The 16,892-nt window shown below is 43.3% G+C and overlaps 1 protein-coding gene across 1 annotated transcript; it reads right to left on the minus strand.

The window, feature by feature from the left end:
* Positions 1–4,914: 4,914 nt before the first annotated feature.
* Positions 4,915–16,892, minus strand: rem2 (RRAD and GEM like GTPase 2). The gene is made up of 5 exons (XM_008123345.3): positions 16,686–16,892; positions 10,146–10,433; positions 9,117–9,190; positions 7,559–7,766; positions 4,915–6,237 (listed from the first exon to the last, which is right to left on the minus strand). The coding sequence occupies exons 2-5, from the start codon at positions 10,417–10,419 to the stop codon at positions 5,960–5,962; spliced, it is 834 nt and encodes a 277-aa protein (XP_008121552.1). The 5' UTR covers positions 10,420–10,433; positions 16,686–16,892; the 3' UTR covers positions 4,915–5,959.

The following is a 16,892-nucleotide window of genomic DNA, read 5'->3' on the forward strand; positions in this document are numbered from 1 at the left end:
CTCTTTTTTCAGAAATCAAGACTTATTTTTTACCTAAATGAGGATTAGACAATGTAGGACTCTCCAGATGCTATTGGACTCTGATTCCCATCAGACCTCACCCTCCAAACACATAGATGAGTGTTGGGAACTGTAGTCCTGTAGAAAGCTGGGCTTCTGCACTAAGCAAATGGTTTATAGACTTGTTCATAACATCATAATCAAACAGCAGCATCCAAGTGTTAGAGCAGAAGGTTCATTATTGACCTCTTCAGATACTTTTTGGGATAAGCTGTGATTGTTTGAGGCTGGGAAAAGCTTTGTGGGCTGGATAATGGATTGAAGCAATTAATTTTCCCCTTGTAACTTTGATCAGTTTGTATAGTTATAGAAGGGAAGGAGGATTGACTGGATCATGCACACTTTGATTTTGTTTTGTTCTGCACAATACACCCATTTTCCATTGGCCTTGTCCTAAGATTAGTACACCATAGCCAAGGTGCCCCATACAGCCGGCTCTTGGGAACTGAATCTTTGAGTAGATCTAATTATTTAGGAGTCCAGCTCCATCATTGAAGAGATTGTGGGTGCCACCTGCAAAAAAGATAGGAGCCTTCTCTGTTGAACATCTACTGTATCTCTGATCAACAAAACTGATCGAATAGCAGCAATATGTATTGGTGTTTGGCATCAGATGGGCTTTTCTGGAACAACACCAAGTTCTTGCCCAGAAGATGTTGTTTCACTTCTTGAAAGCAACAAGTAGCCCACCTGTTTAGAGATGCAAACAACTGGATCTGGAAAGGGAAAGGTAACCAAGTTGTCTTAAAGTCTGAAGTGCCTCCTCCTTTTTTCTTCCTCCCTCCTCCATCCTTATTACCTTGGGAGATGGAGGTGACACTGGGGTCAAAACAGGTCTTGTTTCAGTGTGGAGCAGAGGTTCTTTCAGGTGGCAATGGAGGAAAGGCTCAGGCAAAGTTAAAGGTTGCAGAAAGCAGGGATTTGTTGGAGAGAATGGAGCTCTTTGTCGCAGGTGCCGCCTTTGAGAGCAGGCGTAGGAGGCCCCCCTGGAAAGCACTGACAGCTTGAACCGTCAGCCTGTCTCCTCGGCTGACAAAGGGAGGCACGGCTTGCATCTTAAACAGGCTTCCTGCACTGTCTCTGACTCCCAGGCCAATTTCATATTCTCGCTCGCTCTCCCCCTCAAAGCTGCCGTTTTCTGCAGAACAGCATTCCCTAACCCTGTACCCTCCCGAAAAGCTGAATGACAACTTCCATCATCCGTAGCATAAACAAAGATGAAAGGCTTTCCCTCTGCCCCAGCTGCCACTGTCCTAGCCTAGGCAGTCACAGCTCCATTGTGCCTTGGCCTGAAAGAGATGAAAGACCCCTTGATCCCAACTAGCACTGCCTTGGCTTCAGAAGAAGAGTAGAGGCAGTACAGCACTATCATGTCCAGACCCAGAAGCAAATGAAAGGTCCTTCACCCATCCCAACTATCACTGCCCTAGTCTTGAGGGATGTTGGGGCTCAGCAGCCTGATGCTGGGGATTCTGACTCAGAGGATGGGGGGAATGATGGATTTTTCACTGTGTGTGATCAGGCTGAATCTCAGACAGAAATTCATGCTGTAAATCTGAGAGCAGGGTCGACAGCTGCAGAACAGTTAGAGGATGTTTGGGGTTCTGATTCTTTTGAGAATTGGCCTTCTCAGCCTTCAGAAGATAGGGAGTTACCCCGAGATATAAGAGTAAGGCTTCCCTTGGAGAGAGCAAGAGAAAGGTTAATTAGAAGGTCAGAAAGACTTCAGGAGAAGCAGTCCTTGAAACCTGCTGAAGTGATGATCTCATGGCTTCTTGGTCAGGTTTGGGCTTAAATAGAGTGATATCTTCCTGGTTTCTTCAGAGCAGACAAAGTTGCATTCATATCAAGTTCATATAAAACTCTCAAGTTTGCCTTGGTTCCTGTAATTGTTTTGCCTGGGAAAAGTTCTTGCTTTCATGCTCATGGATGTATGCCTCTGTTCCTGACTTCATCAAATTCATGTATTGTGCTACCTTGGACTATTGATCTTTGTATTTCTAGACTATTTCACAGCACCTTTTCTACTGCTTTTTGGGAAATGCCCATTTGACTGGATTTGAGCTTTTAAATGAAGATTTACTTAATTCTTAGTGATCCAAATTCTTGAGTATGGCTTGTGTCTCTCTATCAGAGAAGAAGGTTTAGTTCTTTTCTTCTGGGTGTAAGAACCTCCAGATATCTATGATTGGCAGTTCTTCTACCCAATTCCAGAAGAAATTTTCCTGGATTCTCTTGAATTGGCTTTATAGTTTTTCAAAATCCATAGTGAAATCTACAATACAGTTGTAGTCAATATCTTCCATCTCTTTCCAAATTTTTTCAAAGAAAGGAGCTTTTGCAAAGTTAGGAACATAAATATTGACAAGGAGTGTTGTATTTGTAATTCTATCATTGCAATTCAAAATCTTCTTTCTATCTTAATCATTTGAGGTTGCCCGAATTTGGAGATATACAATACCAGGTCATTTCTTTTGGAAGTTCCTGCTGAAACCAGTTATTTTCCCACTCTTTTTTGTTTAAAGTTTTTATAATCTATCCTGTATTTATTATGTCCTTACCATTTATGTGTTTTAAATGCATTTTTTTAATCCTTGTATTGTTCTTTTAATTGACTGGTTTTAACTGCTGTAATACTCTTGTTTCATATTGTATTACTGTTTTATCTTTTTATATTGTGATTTGTATTATGTTGTCATTTATTTTGTCATTATGTTGTTTGGGCCTCTGCCTGATGTGAGCCGCCCCGAGTTCCTGTGGCAGGGTATAAATAAAGTTTTTATTATTATTATTATTATTATTATTATTATTATTATTATTATTATTATTATTTTGTATGACACAGCAAACAAGATAGATATGCTGGATCTCGTATCACAAAATCACAAGTCGAACACTTCCCAAGTGTCTAGGATTGTGTGATGTATTTTCGGATGATGCGTGCAGATCCCAGTAGGGTGGCCTTTTGATTATTATTATTTCCCTTTTGTATATGCTTTTTGACAATAAACTGCTATAGTTAGCTCATGCTGGACTCTGTGTGGTGCAGGGTGAAAAGGTGTTCCTTCCTGGGTCTTAGAGTGCAACAGAGGATGAGGAGAAGAGGAAGACATCCATCATGGCCAGGCTCAAAAGCCGACGAAAGGCACTCCATTCATTCCAGTTGCCACTGCCCTATTATTGGAGGGAGTTGAGAAGATACAGGTATCCATCATGCCTTGGCTCAGAAGCAAATGAAAGGTTATCCTTCTATCCCAACTATCACTGCCCTGACCACAAAGGGAGAGAAGAAGAGACCGCTATCCATTATGCCTTGGCTTAGAAGCAAACAAAAGGCCCTTCCTCCATCCCAACTGCCACTGCCTTGGCTGCAGAGAGAAAAGAAGAAGCAGGCACAACTTCATAGTACCCGGACCCACTGCCACTGCCCTGGTCTCAGAGGGAAAGCAGAAGAGTTACATGCTAGACTTCATCCCCTTCCGCACTCCACCAATGCTGCCGTCTTCTTCCTGTAGCTTTCGCCTCCTCCTCCTCCTCCTCCCATCCATCAACATCCCTTTTCTTCCTCGCTGCCCTCTGCAAACATGTGCTGAACAACAGGTGATAACGGCAGGAGTGGTGTCATAGAAAATGGCTTTAATTAAAATAAGCACACAGCATTGTTAGGCACTCAGCCTCACTATGGATTTTTGGGGGGAAGGGATACAGAGTAGGATACAGAAGGCTACGTCCTCGAAATCCCTGTCGTTTTGAAATGTGAAGGCAACCTTCTGTGAGAAAAGAGAGTCCGCTCCCTTTAAGCACTTCTTGCAAGACTAAGAGGCAGGTCAAAGCTGGTTCATTCAAGGTCCCAATTCTTTGGTGTCAGCAGCCTTTAAAGCAGGAAGATTCTGGGAGCAGCAAATAAATCCATTCCCTTTGAGACCCTTCCAGATCCATGCCTTTTAAAAAGAGATTTTTCAAGTTGGCATATATCAGAATTAAAAAGGAGGCTGATGCATGGCTTAAATACCTCTTTAAATCATGGTGCCCCAGACGTGGACAACAAGTTAAACATGAGCCTACAATGTGATGCGGCAGCTAAAAAAGCCAATGGGATTTTGGCCTGCATCAATAGGGGAATAACGTCTAGATCCAGGGAAGTCATGCTCCCCCTCTATTCTGCCTTGGTCAGACCACACCTGGAATACTGTGTCCAGTTTTGGGCACCGCGGATGAAGGGAGATGCTGACAAGCTGGAAAGCGTCCAGAGGAGGGCAACTAAAATGATTAAGGGTCTGGAGAACAAGCCCTATGAGGAGAGGCTTAAAGAGCTGGGCATGTTTAGCCTGCAGAAGAGAAGGCTGAGAGGAGACATGATAGCCATGTACAAATATGTGAAGGGAAGTCATAGGGAGGAGGGAGCAAGCTTATTTTCTGCTGCCCTGCAGACTAGGACACGGAACAATGGCTTCAAACTACAGGAAAGGAGATTCCACCTGAACATCAGGAAGAACTTCCTCACTGTGAGGGCTGTTCGGCAGTGGAACTCTCTCCCCCGGGCCGTGGTGGAGGCTCCTTCTTTGGAGGCTTTTAAGCAGAGGCTGGATGGCCATCTGTCGGGGGTGCTTTGAATGCGATTTCCTGCTTCTTAGCGGGGGGTTGGACTAGATGGCCCTTGAGGTCTCTTCCAACTCTACTATTCTATGATTCTATGATTCTATGATTCTACGTGGAAGTCTAATAATAACAATAAATAATAACAATGACAATAAATACAAGATGTCTTTTCCAGGGCAACCTAAAACAGAAGGTAGTTCCCCGGAGTGTGGTTTGTGCCATCAAAGCAAAGGAGAAATGCATGTGTTTAGCAGATAAAATGACAATTTCCTTTACCAAAGCTGTTATTAAAAGTTGGTTTAAAGGTCACTGTGGAAAGAAAGCATAAAGAAGCAAATAAAATAAGCTTTCCAAGGCAATTATTGTTGGTTGACATGGGCACCGTAGAGGATGCACAAATGCCCCTTTAAGAGGAGGTACGCAAAGCAAGAAAAAATGTAATGCAAAAGTATAAAATGAAATTGCTTTCCCCAGCCTTCAATACTTATTTAAGATGAAATATTCAATCCAATGCAAAGCGTTTCTCTTTTGTTGGGTTCTGTAAAGATCTGTCCAAAAAGGTGTGTCGCACAAACGCAGGGAAAAGAAAAACGTCTTCTTAGCACAAGCACATGACATTTCCCATCACTCTCCAAATAGCAGTGGATTGAATATAAAAAAATACTAAGATAATAGCTCAAGAGCACAACAAGGAACAGCTTTGAGAAAAAGCCTAGACCATGTGTTCACAACCGGTACAGTAGACAAACACTTCATCTGAGCTTCAGTGCCCTAAAGAAAAAGAAAGAAATCTCCCCTAAGAGAGCAAGGGCACCTGAGTGTGACAGACAAGAAGAGAACACAAATTAAGAACAAAGTCCTGAGTCTCTCGAGCGAAGCATTTTGTATGGGCCAAGTACCTTTCTGATGCCCTCAGAGATGATGTTTGAAATTGCAACCGAGAAGGAAAAGAATATCTCACACTGGTGCCAGGAAAAATACATATATACCGTAGATATATATGAAAAGGAAAGAGAGGCACCTTGAGTCTGGAGAACATGTTATTGTTTCTAACTTTTCATTAGAAGGATTTAAATCAAACTGGATTCGTGTTTTAAAAGGTCCTCCTTCCAATGTAGTAAAGAGGGCAAAAGCTTGTCCAACAATGACAGGAGAGCTGGACCCAAGAGGAACCTGCCAGTCTTGTTATGCTCAAGAACAGTTCCTTCCTGAGTTTTGTTATGGCCACGATCCTGATCCTGACACAATGCTTTCTCGATTCTTCCAGATACTTTCAGGAAGGAGGAGATGCCCCAAGAACTCATAGCACGGAAAGGTCGTTGCAGGATTTGGACCTCTGCTTGAAGAAGCGTCCATTGCGGGGAACCAGGCTGGAGAGGAAGCGTTTGGCTTTCTTGGTGAGGCTCTCGCGGCGGCCCCCGGCCCCCTCCTTGGCGAGACCCTCGGCTGCCTCACGCCGGTGGTGGCGCAGCCGGATCTGGCGCACGACGCCCTCAAAGAGCTCCTCCGTGTTGTGGTGCAGCGCGGCTGAGGTTTCAATGTGCTTGCAGTTCATCATGACCGCCAGGCTGCGACTCTCTGGTTATGGAGGCAAGAAAGAGAGGTGGCATTAGAGAAAGAGAATCTTAAGTACAGGAAACTACAATAAGTTTGTTTTTGGCCACTAGTTCCTGAAATTGTGGATATGACCAAATGCCATTGACTTCTGGTCCTGGCATAACATACAGTTGTGTCAGAAGAAGACCTAGAACACACACGTCCAACTCAAGACCCACAGGCTGAATCTGACCCACCATGTTGTTTTATGTGGACCTCCTGATGCTTGACTACAACTCTTGTGTTCTCCATAATTAGATATTATTACTAGAGCATCTGATGGGACTTGTAATGCAGGAACATCTGGAAGGCTGCACTTTGTTTTGTTTGGTCAGGAGAGTGGGGTTTGGATTTAAATGCGAGGCTTGTGGATATGATGTTTGACTTTAAAATGTCCTTTAACTTTTCCCCAACCTCAGAGCTACACACAAGTGCTGTTGGGCTGCGATTCCCATTATCCCCAGTCCACATGGAGAACAATCAAAAGTGATGGGAGTTGTCATTCGATAACATCTGATGAGCCAAACTGGGGAAAAACCAAAGAACATCAACCATGTGAAAAAATATATATAGTTGGCCCTCCATATTTAGGGATTCTCTGTCCATGGATTCAACTGCACTTTGAAGGCAACCATGAGGCTGATGTGGCTTTTGATGAAAATGAGTTTGACACCCTTGACCTAGAGATACCTAGACAGGATGCTTGTCTAGGTCCTACAGCATAAGTCTAGAAGAAGTTTATCATGCTATCTCCTAGACGGTCTAACCCATACATGGGGCCCTACTGGCTGTTAGGAATGGTGGGAATTGAAGTCCAAAACATCTGGAGGGCCGAAGTTTGCCTATGCCTGATCTAACCAATTCCTAGATATATTATTTTCCTCCAGATGAGGGTAAATGAAATCATGGTATGGTTCTGTGATGAAAGGCTTCTTACTATATTTCTACAAATTCTTAAAGATGGGTTTGCAGAAGCTACACATTGAATCATAGAGTTGGAAGGGTCTGGGAGGGTCATCTGATCCAGACCCATCATCATGCATGAATGCACAACTAAATCATTTTTCTCAGAGATTACCATCTAATCTCCAAAGAAGGAGAATCCAATCAACCATCAGAGAGATCTTACAGTCAAGAAGATGGAATTGGACTCTGGAGACCAGGGTTTGAACCCCTGCTCAGCCTTAGGAGAAGGCAATGGCCAACCTCCTCTGAACAAACAGCAAGAGACCCCTGTGATAGGGCTTCCGTAGAGTTGGCAATGACTTGAAGGCACACAACAACAACAAGGCGGGCAACTCACCCTCACGCGAGACTTCTCGGGACCGAGCCAAGTCGCTCTTATTCCCCACCAGGATGATGGGAGGGTCGCTCCTTGGGCATCCCGCTCTCAGGCGCAAGATGATGGGCGGCACCCGGGTGAAGCTGCGCCGATCTGTCACCGAGAAAACCATCAAGAAGGCATCTCCCGTCTGCAAGCAGGACTCCTGCATCCATCCTCCAGGATCTGCCTGTAGAAAGGGTCAAAGACAGGCCATGTGTATGCGTGTGTTTGCAATTTCAATAATGCTGCCCACAACTATACCTTCAGTCCGACGCAGTACATTTTTTCAGATTTCATTATTCATGGGTTCGATCTCTATGTTCTCCCCAGGAATCTGTTGGCCCTTCAGTTCAACTTGAAGATCAACCTCTGATGGAAGTTGACCATAGAGTCATACTGGAGGACAGATTCCAAGAGAGAACACTTATCTAGGAATTCGCAGGTCCCTCAGTTTTCAAGGTAACTTGAATGCTAAATATGAAAATATATAACTATCATCAACGCAATAAGGCCATCTCAAACCCTCTCTCACCAAGATCTTTCCCTACAAAACACTTCTTGCCCTACCAAGTCGACATAGTGATATTTGAGAAAATGAATTTGGAGAAATTGCAATATAGTTTGTGCTTGGTATCCCCTAAGATTTGGTTTCAGGATCCCAAATTGCTACCACAATCCATAATCTGTACAATGTAGGCATGGGCAAGCTTTGGCCCTCCCTCCAGGTGTTTTGGACTTCAACTACTACAATTCCTAACAGCCGTGAAGTCCAAAACACCTGGAGGGAGGGCTGAAGTTTGCCCATGCCTGGTATAATGGGTATTCAAGTCCAATTATAGGGAATAGCATAGTAAAATGGTGTCCCTTATATAAAATGGCAAAATCAACATTTGCTTCTTGGCTTGTAAAAAATATATATAGTGTGGATGGTTGAATCCATGGATGTGGGATCCGTGGATACAGAGGGTCAACAACAAATAATGGGAATGTAACTATTTGCTTTCATAGGATTCCCCAGAAATTGATATGCATATATTTATATACTAACTCTATGCTGCCATCTCGGAAATGCTGTTGGTTTGCATATCAATATGCATATTTGCATACCAGCTCCATTATGTTCAACTAAAGTAGGCATGAGCAAACTTTGGCCTTCCAAGTGTTTTGGACTCCAACTCTCACCATTCTTAACATCCTCAGGCCCTTTCCTTTTTCCCCTCAGCCGCTTAAGCGGCTGAGGGGAAAAAGGAAAGGGCCTGAGGATGTTAGGAATGGTGGGAGTTGGAGTCCAAAACACCTGGAGGGCCCAAGTTTGCCCATGCCTAAACTAGAAACACAATTTGTTGAAGACCTAATATCTTCCCCCATTATAGTAATGGTCTCATCTCCAAGACTATGTACATAAATGCAAATAAGGATAATCTAAAAAAAATTAAAAATCAAAAAAATACCTTAACTCGAGCATTTTGGATAAAGGATGCTCAACCTGTACCACTCCAATGGAGCAAAAAAAAAAAGGTAAAGCAAATGCACTCACCTGGTCCCAGATGTCGTATAAAATCAGGATGACTTCTTCATCATCTACACAAAATCTTCGTTCGTAAGAATCCTCTGATAGACAAAAGAGGGTATTTGTTTCAGAACAACGACATTATTGAATACGTCCTCTTTCTGACAGACATTTTCGAAAGCAAAGGATTTCTCCTAAGGTGCATCTACACTATAGAATTAATGCAGTTCAACACCACTTTAACGGCCATGACTCAATGCTATGGAATCCTAGGAGTTGTACTTTGTTGGAGCACCAGCATTCTTCGATAGAGAAAGACTTTGTAAGATCACAACTCCCATGATTCCATAGCATTGAGCCATGGCAGGTATAAAGTAGTGTCAAACTGCATTAATTCAGCAGTGTAGATGCACCCTCCAGGTTGGAAATGTGGCAATAAAAATTAGGCAATATAAACTATAGTTGATTCGATGGATTCTTGGTATCCACTTGGGTTTGGTATCAGGACTTCAATGTTAAATTTCCTTATCCAAAATCAAAAAGAATCTAAAATTGTCTGTGCAAGCGGTTGAAATTTGATTTTAATGATTGTTTTTATTGATGTTGGCGTTTTTTACTGGGATAATTGTTTTATTGCTTTGTTACTGTTATTTGTTTGTTTTATCGGGCCAGGCCCCATGTAAGCCACCCCGAGTCCCTTCAGGGAGATGGGGCGGGGTATAAAAATAAAGTTATTATTATTATTATTATTATTATTATTATTATTATTATTATTATTGAAATAGTGTCATCTTTGCTTTCTGATGGTTCAGTGTACACAAACTTCGTATTATGCACAAAGTTATGAAAAATACTGCATACAGAATTGCCTAAGTGTATCAGGCATGGGCCAACCTTGGCCCTCCAGGTGTTTTGGACTTCAACTCCCACCATTCCTAACAGCCTATCAGCTGTTAGGAATGGTGGGAGTTGAAGTCCAAAACACCTGGAGGGCCAAAGTTGGCCCATGCCTGGTGCAGATGCACCCTATGTCTCCTTAGTTCTACCTTGACTCACCTGTGCTCTCCTCCTCGTGGTGAACGCTACCTTTCAGGCCTCCGAAGATGGCAGCCAAAGCCGTCTTGCCAACGCCGCTCTCGCCAAGCAGCATGACTTTGTACGGTCCTCTCCCTCCAGCCGGACTGACCCCTGCATGGCTGCCCACCTCTGGGGAGCTTGGCGGAGAGTCCAGTTCATCCACAGCCGAGGCTCTCACTAACTGGTGCTTAATGGGCAAGGGCATGCTGCCACGCCGTGGACCGGCACCCGGGAGCGTTGGGAGCAACGCCATGGTGGACCAGGGAGCTGTTGAGATCAATGCAACAAATAAAGGCAGTGCATACAACACAAGAGATTGAGCATCTGTGTCGTGAAAATTGCATTTGTGTGAACACTAGTTTCCAGATCTGGTTTGAAATAGATATTGTAGTTGAACTCATTCATAACTTGGGATCAAGGAATCTAAAAGAGTGTCCATGGCCACATTAGGTTTTCAGTGTCTTGTCTACTGTTTATCATGTTTTATTGTTTATATGCTTGTTTTATGTGCTCTTGTTTTAAATGCATTTGACACTGTATTGTATGATGCACCAGGCTTCATCCCCATGTGAGCCGCCCTGAGTCCCTCCGGGGAGATGGGGCGGGATACAAGAATAAAGTTGTTGTTGTTGTTGTTGTTGTTTTATCCTTGTGTCCATGCGGCCTGCCCTTGTTTTACTGTTTTACTGGGGGTTTTTTTGGGTTTTTTTTATTTCTTGATGTAATGTCTATTATCATCTATTGTATTGCTTTTAATTGTGTTATGATATGTTGTTTTTATATGTTATTATATTGTATTGCTCTGGGCGTGGCCCCATGTTAGCCGCCTCGAGTCCCCGTTGGGGAGATGGTGGCGGGGTATAAATAAAGTTTTATTATTGTTGTTGTTGTTGTTGTTGTTGTTATTATTATTAGAAATTGACACAGCAGATGTACTAGATTTAATGTTGCAAACTCATTGTTAGTATGCATCTTGACCATAGAATTAATGCAGCTTGACTTCACTTTCATTGCCATGGCTCAGTGCTATGGCATCCTGGGAACTGTAGTTTGTTGAGGCATCCCAGCATCCTTTGGTAGAGAAGATAAAAACGGTGTAAAATTACAACTCCTTGGATTCCATAACATTAAGGTGGTGCCAAACTGCATTTATTCTACAGCAGTGGTTTTCAACTTCCTAATGCGCAATCCCTTAATACAGTTCCTCATGTTGTGGTGACCGTCAACCATAGCATTATTTTTGTTGCTACAGTAGAGTCTCACTTATCCAACACTCGCTTATCCAACGTTCTGGATTATCCAAGCCTTTTTTGTCATCAATGTTTTCAATACATCGTGATATTTTGGTGCTAAATTCGTAAATACAGTAATTACAACATAACATTACTGCATATTGAACTACTTTTTCTGTCAAATTTGTTGTATAACATGATGTTTTGGTGCTTCATTTGTAAAATCATAACCTAATTTGATGTTTAATAGGCTTTTCCTTAATCCCTCCTTATTATCCAAGATATTCGCTTATCCAAGCTTCTGCTGGCCCGTTTAGCTTGGACAAGTGAGACTCTAGTGTACTTCATAACTATCATTTTGCTACTGTGATGAATTGTACTGTAAATATCTGATACACAGGATGTGTTTTCATTCACGGGCCAAATTTGGCACAAATACCCAATGTGCCCAAATTTGAATACTGGTGGGGTTGTGGGGGATTGATTTTGTCATTTGGGAGTTGTATTGCTGGGATTTATAGTTCCCCTGCAATCAGAGAGCATTCTGAACTCCACCAACGATGGAATTGAACCTAAATTGGCACACAGAACTCCCATAACCAACAGAAAATACTGGAAGGGTTTGGTGGGAAATGACCCTGAGTTTTGGAATTATAGTTCACCTACATCCAGAGAGCACTGTGGATTCGAAATAATGATGGGATTGGACCAAATTTGGCACAAATACGCAATATGCACAAATTTGAATACCGGTGGAATTTGGGTGGAAAAGACCTTGACATTTGGGAGTTGTAGTTGCTGGGATTTATAGTTCACTTACAATCAAAGAGCCCCATGAACCCCACCAATGATAGAATTGGGCCAAACTTCCCACACAGAACCCCCCTTGCCAACAGAAAATACTGGAGGGATTTGGGTTGCTAAGACCATAAGAAATATGTATTTTCTGATGGTCTTTGGTGACCCCTCTGAAACCTCTCTTGTGACCTCCCCAGGGGTCCAGACCCTCAGGTTGAAAAACACTGTTCTACAGCAAGATGCACCCCTATCCACTACCAAACGTTGAGTATCTAGGTTCAAGTCTGGCGGAATCCAGGAATACACCAGTAATATGAATCTGCATTTTCAGAGAAAGCATAATCCCATCCAATTGAATCCCTTTTCCCTGATCTGTTTTGTGACTGAGCTGGAGCACCTCGTTCTTGTTTGGATTAAACTTCAATTTTCTCATCTTTATCCAATTCATTACTATGACACACTTATACACACACACACAGAATAATACACACAGAGAGAGGAACAAAGAAAAACTGTGTACACTTCTCACACACATTTCTCTTCTTCCACTTCCCTCACTCTTCTGATACATTAATCCTGCTCACTGCATACAACAGTCCAAAGACAGATGGGCAACTCCTCCTCTCATCCCAAATTGCCTTGTTTCCTCCGTGCCAAACCAATTATTTTGTGGGAAAGTCCCAGCAGATTTGTCCAGCTGGTTTGCTAGAGCCGGAGTTAATCTCTCCCCCCGACGTCTGCCCTTGTGGAGTGTGACATTTTTTCGGAGATGTAGCTTGGCTCACTTTCTCGAGCGACCTGGGAGTGCTTCCAGGCCCCTGGATGCAAAGCAAGACGCCCCGCCCCCTTCTCGTACTTTCGAATTGACATCTTTTATTGGGATTTGAATGTATTTTATTTTAAGAGGAAGCAGGAAAGGGAAGAGGGAGAAAACAGACAGCTGTGTCTTCCCTGAATATTTTCCCAACATACAGGCAAAGCTTTTCTCTGCTTGGAGAAGCAAGGCTGTTGTTTTGTTTTTTTTACTTGTTGAATTTCTGCCTCATTGCAGCCTGCAGAAAATCTATGAGGCTTGCGAGAAGACAGCCATCTTCTTCAAGAAAAGGAACCCTGTCTTTCAGGCAAGAGGATGGGCACACAAATCTAGAATTCTTCTCATGGCTGGCAAAGGGGCACATTAAATCTCCTCTTTTCGCCCCAAAACCCCACAGCAGCACACCAAATGCACATTGCAACCGACACAAAATACTCAACAATTAAACAGCTAGGAAAAATATTAGCAGGTTCAATGTGTTGTCGAAGGCTTTCATGGCCAGGATCACAGGGTTGTTGTATGTCTTTCGAGCTGTATGGCCATGTTCCAGAAGTATTCTCTCCTGACGTTTTGCCCACATCTATGGCAGGCATCCTCTGAGGATGCCTGCCATAGATGTGGGGGAAACGTCAGGAGAGAATACTTCTGGAACATGGCCACACAGCCCGAAAGACATACAACAACCCTATTAGCAGGTTGCTTTCCACATCCCAGATATGAGAAAAATAGTTTAATACAAGTAGGATAAGTACCCCTTTTTGTTCCACGAGGACACAGACACACCCACAAGGAAATACTAGTTCTCACATTCACACAATCTCCGACTCAGATGCTCAATGTGAGGACGCAGACCCAATTTGCCATGGCTTTCCAGAAGCTTGTTATGAAAATGAATCCCTGGATGCATATAGACATACCCGAAAAGACAGTAACACTCAGTTGAGGTGTTGATGCATGAAATTGGAACACACAATGGTTCCCTTGCTGTTTGCGTGTTTGCATCACACACATTTGGGATACCCAGTTATGCTCTTTTTTCATCCCTCTGACAGATATCTTTCTCAACAACTCACACTGGATGGATAGAAGGATGGATGGTGGGTGGATAGTGATAGATATAGATAGATGTGCCCCTGTGAATTCACACAAACTCCATTAAGAGCTAAGAGCTATGCAAACACTCTAATGCATCTCACTGAAAAGATACGCACCTGTTACTTGTGTCACCTAAGATACAGCTATAGTATGGAGACAAGAATTAAGGGAACATGCATGGAGATAATCCCATTTCCCACTGCATGTATGTTAGTCTATATCAAAGCAGAATCAAAGCCATCACAAACATCAATATCTCTCTAAATCCAAATATTTTCAATTCCACTGACACATTCACAACTGACCCCAAAAGATATGTGAGTGACCTATATTAGGGTTGTGCATCCTTCCACAACTTATCCATGAGGACAGGCATCCTAGAAAGGTACTGGGTGCACACAAAAACATCATGGAAACGTGTTAGCCTAGTATTTGCACAAGCGTGTTCACACTTAAAATACGTGGAGGATGATTGTGGATTGGTTATATTTGAACGTATCCAGTGCCCAATGTATACATACAGTAGAGTCTCACTTATCCAAGACTTGCTTATCCAAGGTTCTGGATTATCCAAGCCATTTTTGTAGTCAATGATATTTTGATTCTAAATTCATAAATACAGTAATTACAACATAACATTACTGCATATTGAACTACATTTTCTGTCAAATTTGTTGTATAACATGATGTTTTGGTGTTTAATTTGTAAAATCATAACCTAATGTGATGTTTAATAGGCTTTTCCTTAATCCCTCCTTATTATCCAAGATATTCACTTATCCAAGGTTCTGCCGGCCCATTTAGCTTGGATAACGGAGACTCGACTGTATCTTCAAATGATATTGTAAACATAGGAAAATGAACACGTACTCTCCAAATGGTAACGAATGTGCTTCTGGATTGTAGGAACACAATGGGAATGGGGTTGTCTAAAAGGAATCCAGTGGGGAGAACTTTAAAAATTCAAACATGCCGTTTTCATGCTAGAATCGGTAAGTACAATTGATTACATATCAGATTCTCAGTCCCTTCAGTACAAAACCCACTGTGCCCTGTAAAGGCACATTAAGGTAAAATGGGTTATCTGGACTGTGTTACCAGTGTCTGAAAGGAGACTGATTCAAACCCCTACAAAACACACACTTGATCAAAATCCACTTTTTTGTTGTTGCAAGGATGGAGCTCTTCAGGGTACTTTCCACTGGATGGCACGATTCAAAGTGCAACCACGCATGGTTGGTTGTGGGGGAACGTGGGGCGGGGGAGGCTATTGTTTCCTTCAAAATCCATGCAGAAAAATCAAGCAAAGTCTGTCGGAGCGTAAAGTCCAGGAGGAGAAAACGTGCTCTCAGTTCAGACTAGAATTTTAGACTTGAAAGAGACCCCAAGGGCCATCCAGCCCAACCCCCTTCTGTCATGCAGGAAAACACAATCAAAGCCCTCTTGACAGATGGCCATCCAACCTCTGCTTAAAAATCTCAAGAGAAGACAACTCCACTATGCTCCAAGGCAGCATATTGTGTTGCTGAACAGCTCAGTGTCAGGAAGTTCTTCCTAATGTTTAGGTGCAATATGCCGGAGTTCCTGATGGCGTAGTGGGCTAAAGCCTTGTGACTTGAAGGTTGGGTTGCTGACCTGAAGGCTGCCAGGTTCGAATCCAACTCAGGGAGAGAGCGGATGAGCTCCTTCTATCAGCTCCATGTGGGGACATAAGAGAAACCTCCCACAAGGATGGTAAAAATATCTGGGTGTCCTCTGGGCAACGTCCTTGCAGACGGCCAATTCTCTCACTCCAGAAGCGACTTGCAGTTTCTCAAGTTGCTCCTGACGCGAAAAAAAGGTGCAATATCAACTCCTGCTACTTGAATCTATTGCTCTGTGTCCACTATGTGGACAATGTGACATCCTTTCACATCCTTTCAAACCTGGCTCTCATGTCCCCTCTCAGCCTTCTTTTCTCCAAGCCAGCTTCTCATAGAGCTTGGCTTCCAAACCTTTCATCATTTTGGTCACCCTTCTTTGGGCTCCTTTGTCAGATGCCGAAGATGGCTTTTAATGCCAGGGTATCACGAAACTCCATTCTCGGGCACATGCTTTGCCCTGTTCTTCTCACCCCACATTGCTGCCTGGCACACTTATTCTTCCAGCTTGGCAGCTCCTGTCTCTCACAAAGGCATCTGCCGGAGACATGTCGGCAGAGACACAATAGCTTTGCCGAGGCAACAGCCGCCCACCCTGAAAGACTGAGCCCCTGGAGCACACCTTTCCTCAATGCCCCTTTCCAGAATCCCACCAGGATTTCAACCTCACCATCAGTTTCCTGGGAGGGAGAAATAGGGGACCCTTTACTCTTTGGCACATCCACCGGATTCCTTCCTCCGCTCCCTCTTTGCTTTCCAAGCCATCAGTCATCTCTCTTTCTGGAAAAGTGGGGAGGAAGATAGATCTATAACCATGTCTCTATCTCTGAGAGTGCCCCACCCTGGCAAGGTCACACATGTTTGGAAACTGGGAGTCCACCGGTGTCCCCTTCTCCACATATATATCAAGCCCAAAAATAATACCAACTAACCAACCCACCTGTTTGAGAGAAAAGAGTCCAGGATCCAGAGGGAGAAGATGGCAGGGATTTGGAAGGGATCCCAGGCGGTGCCCACGGCTCCTTGCAACCCAAATGAGGAGAAAGGAAAGGGATGACAGGCAGGTAGACCTAGGCAAAGGGGTGTGTTTCTGGAGAGCAGAAAAAGGGAGGCGGAGAAGGATGCCGGGAATGATTGGAGGATGGAT

Source organism: Anolis carolinensis, chromosome 6 (genome assembly GCF_035594765.1).
Source record: "Anolis carolinensis isolate JA03-04 chromosome 6, rAnoCar3.1.pri, whole genome shotgun sequence".
Taxonomy (NCBI): domain Eukaryota; kingdom Metazoa; phylum Chordata; class Lepidosauria; order Squamata; family Dactyloidae; genus Anolis; species Anolis carolinensis.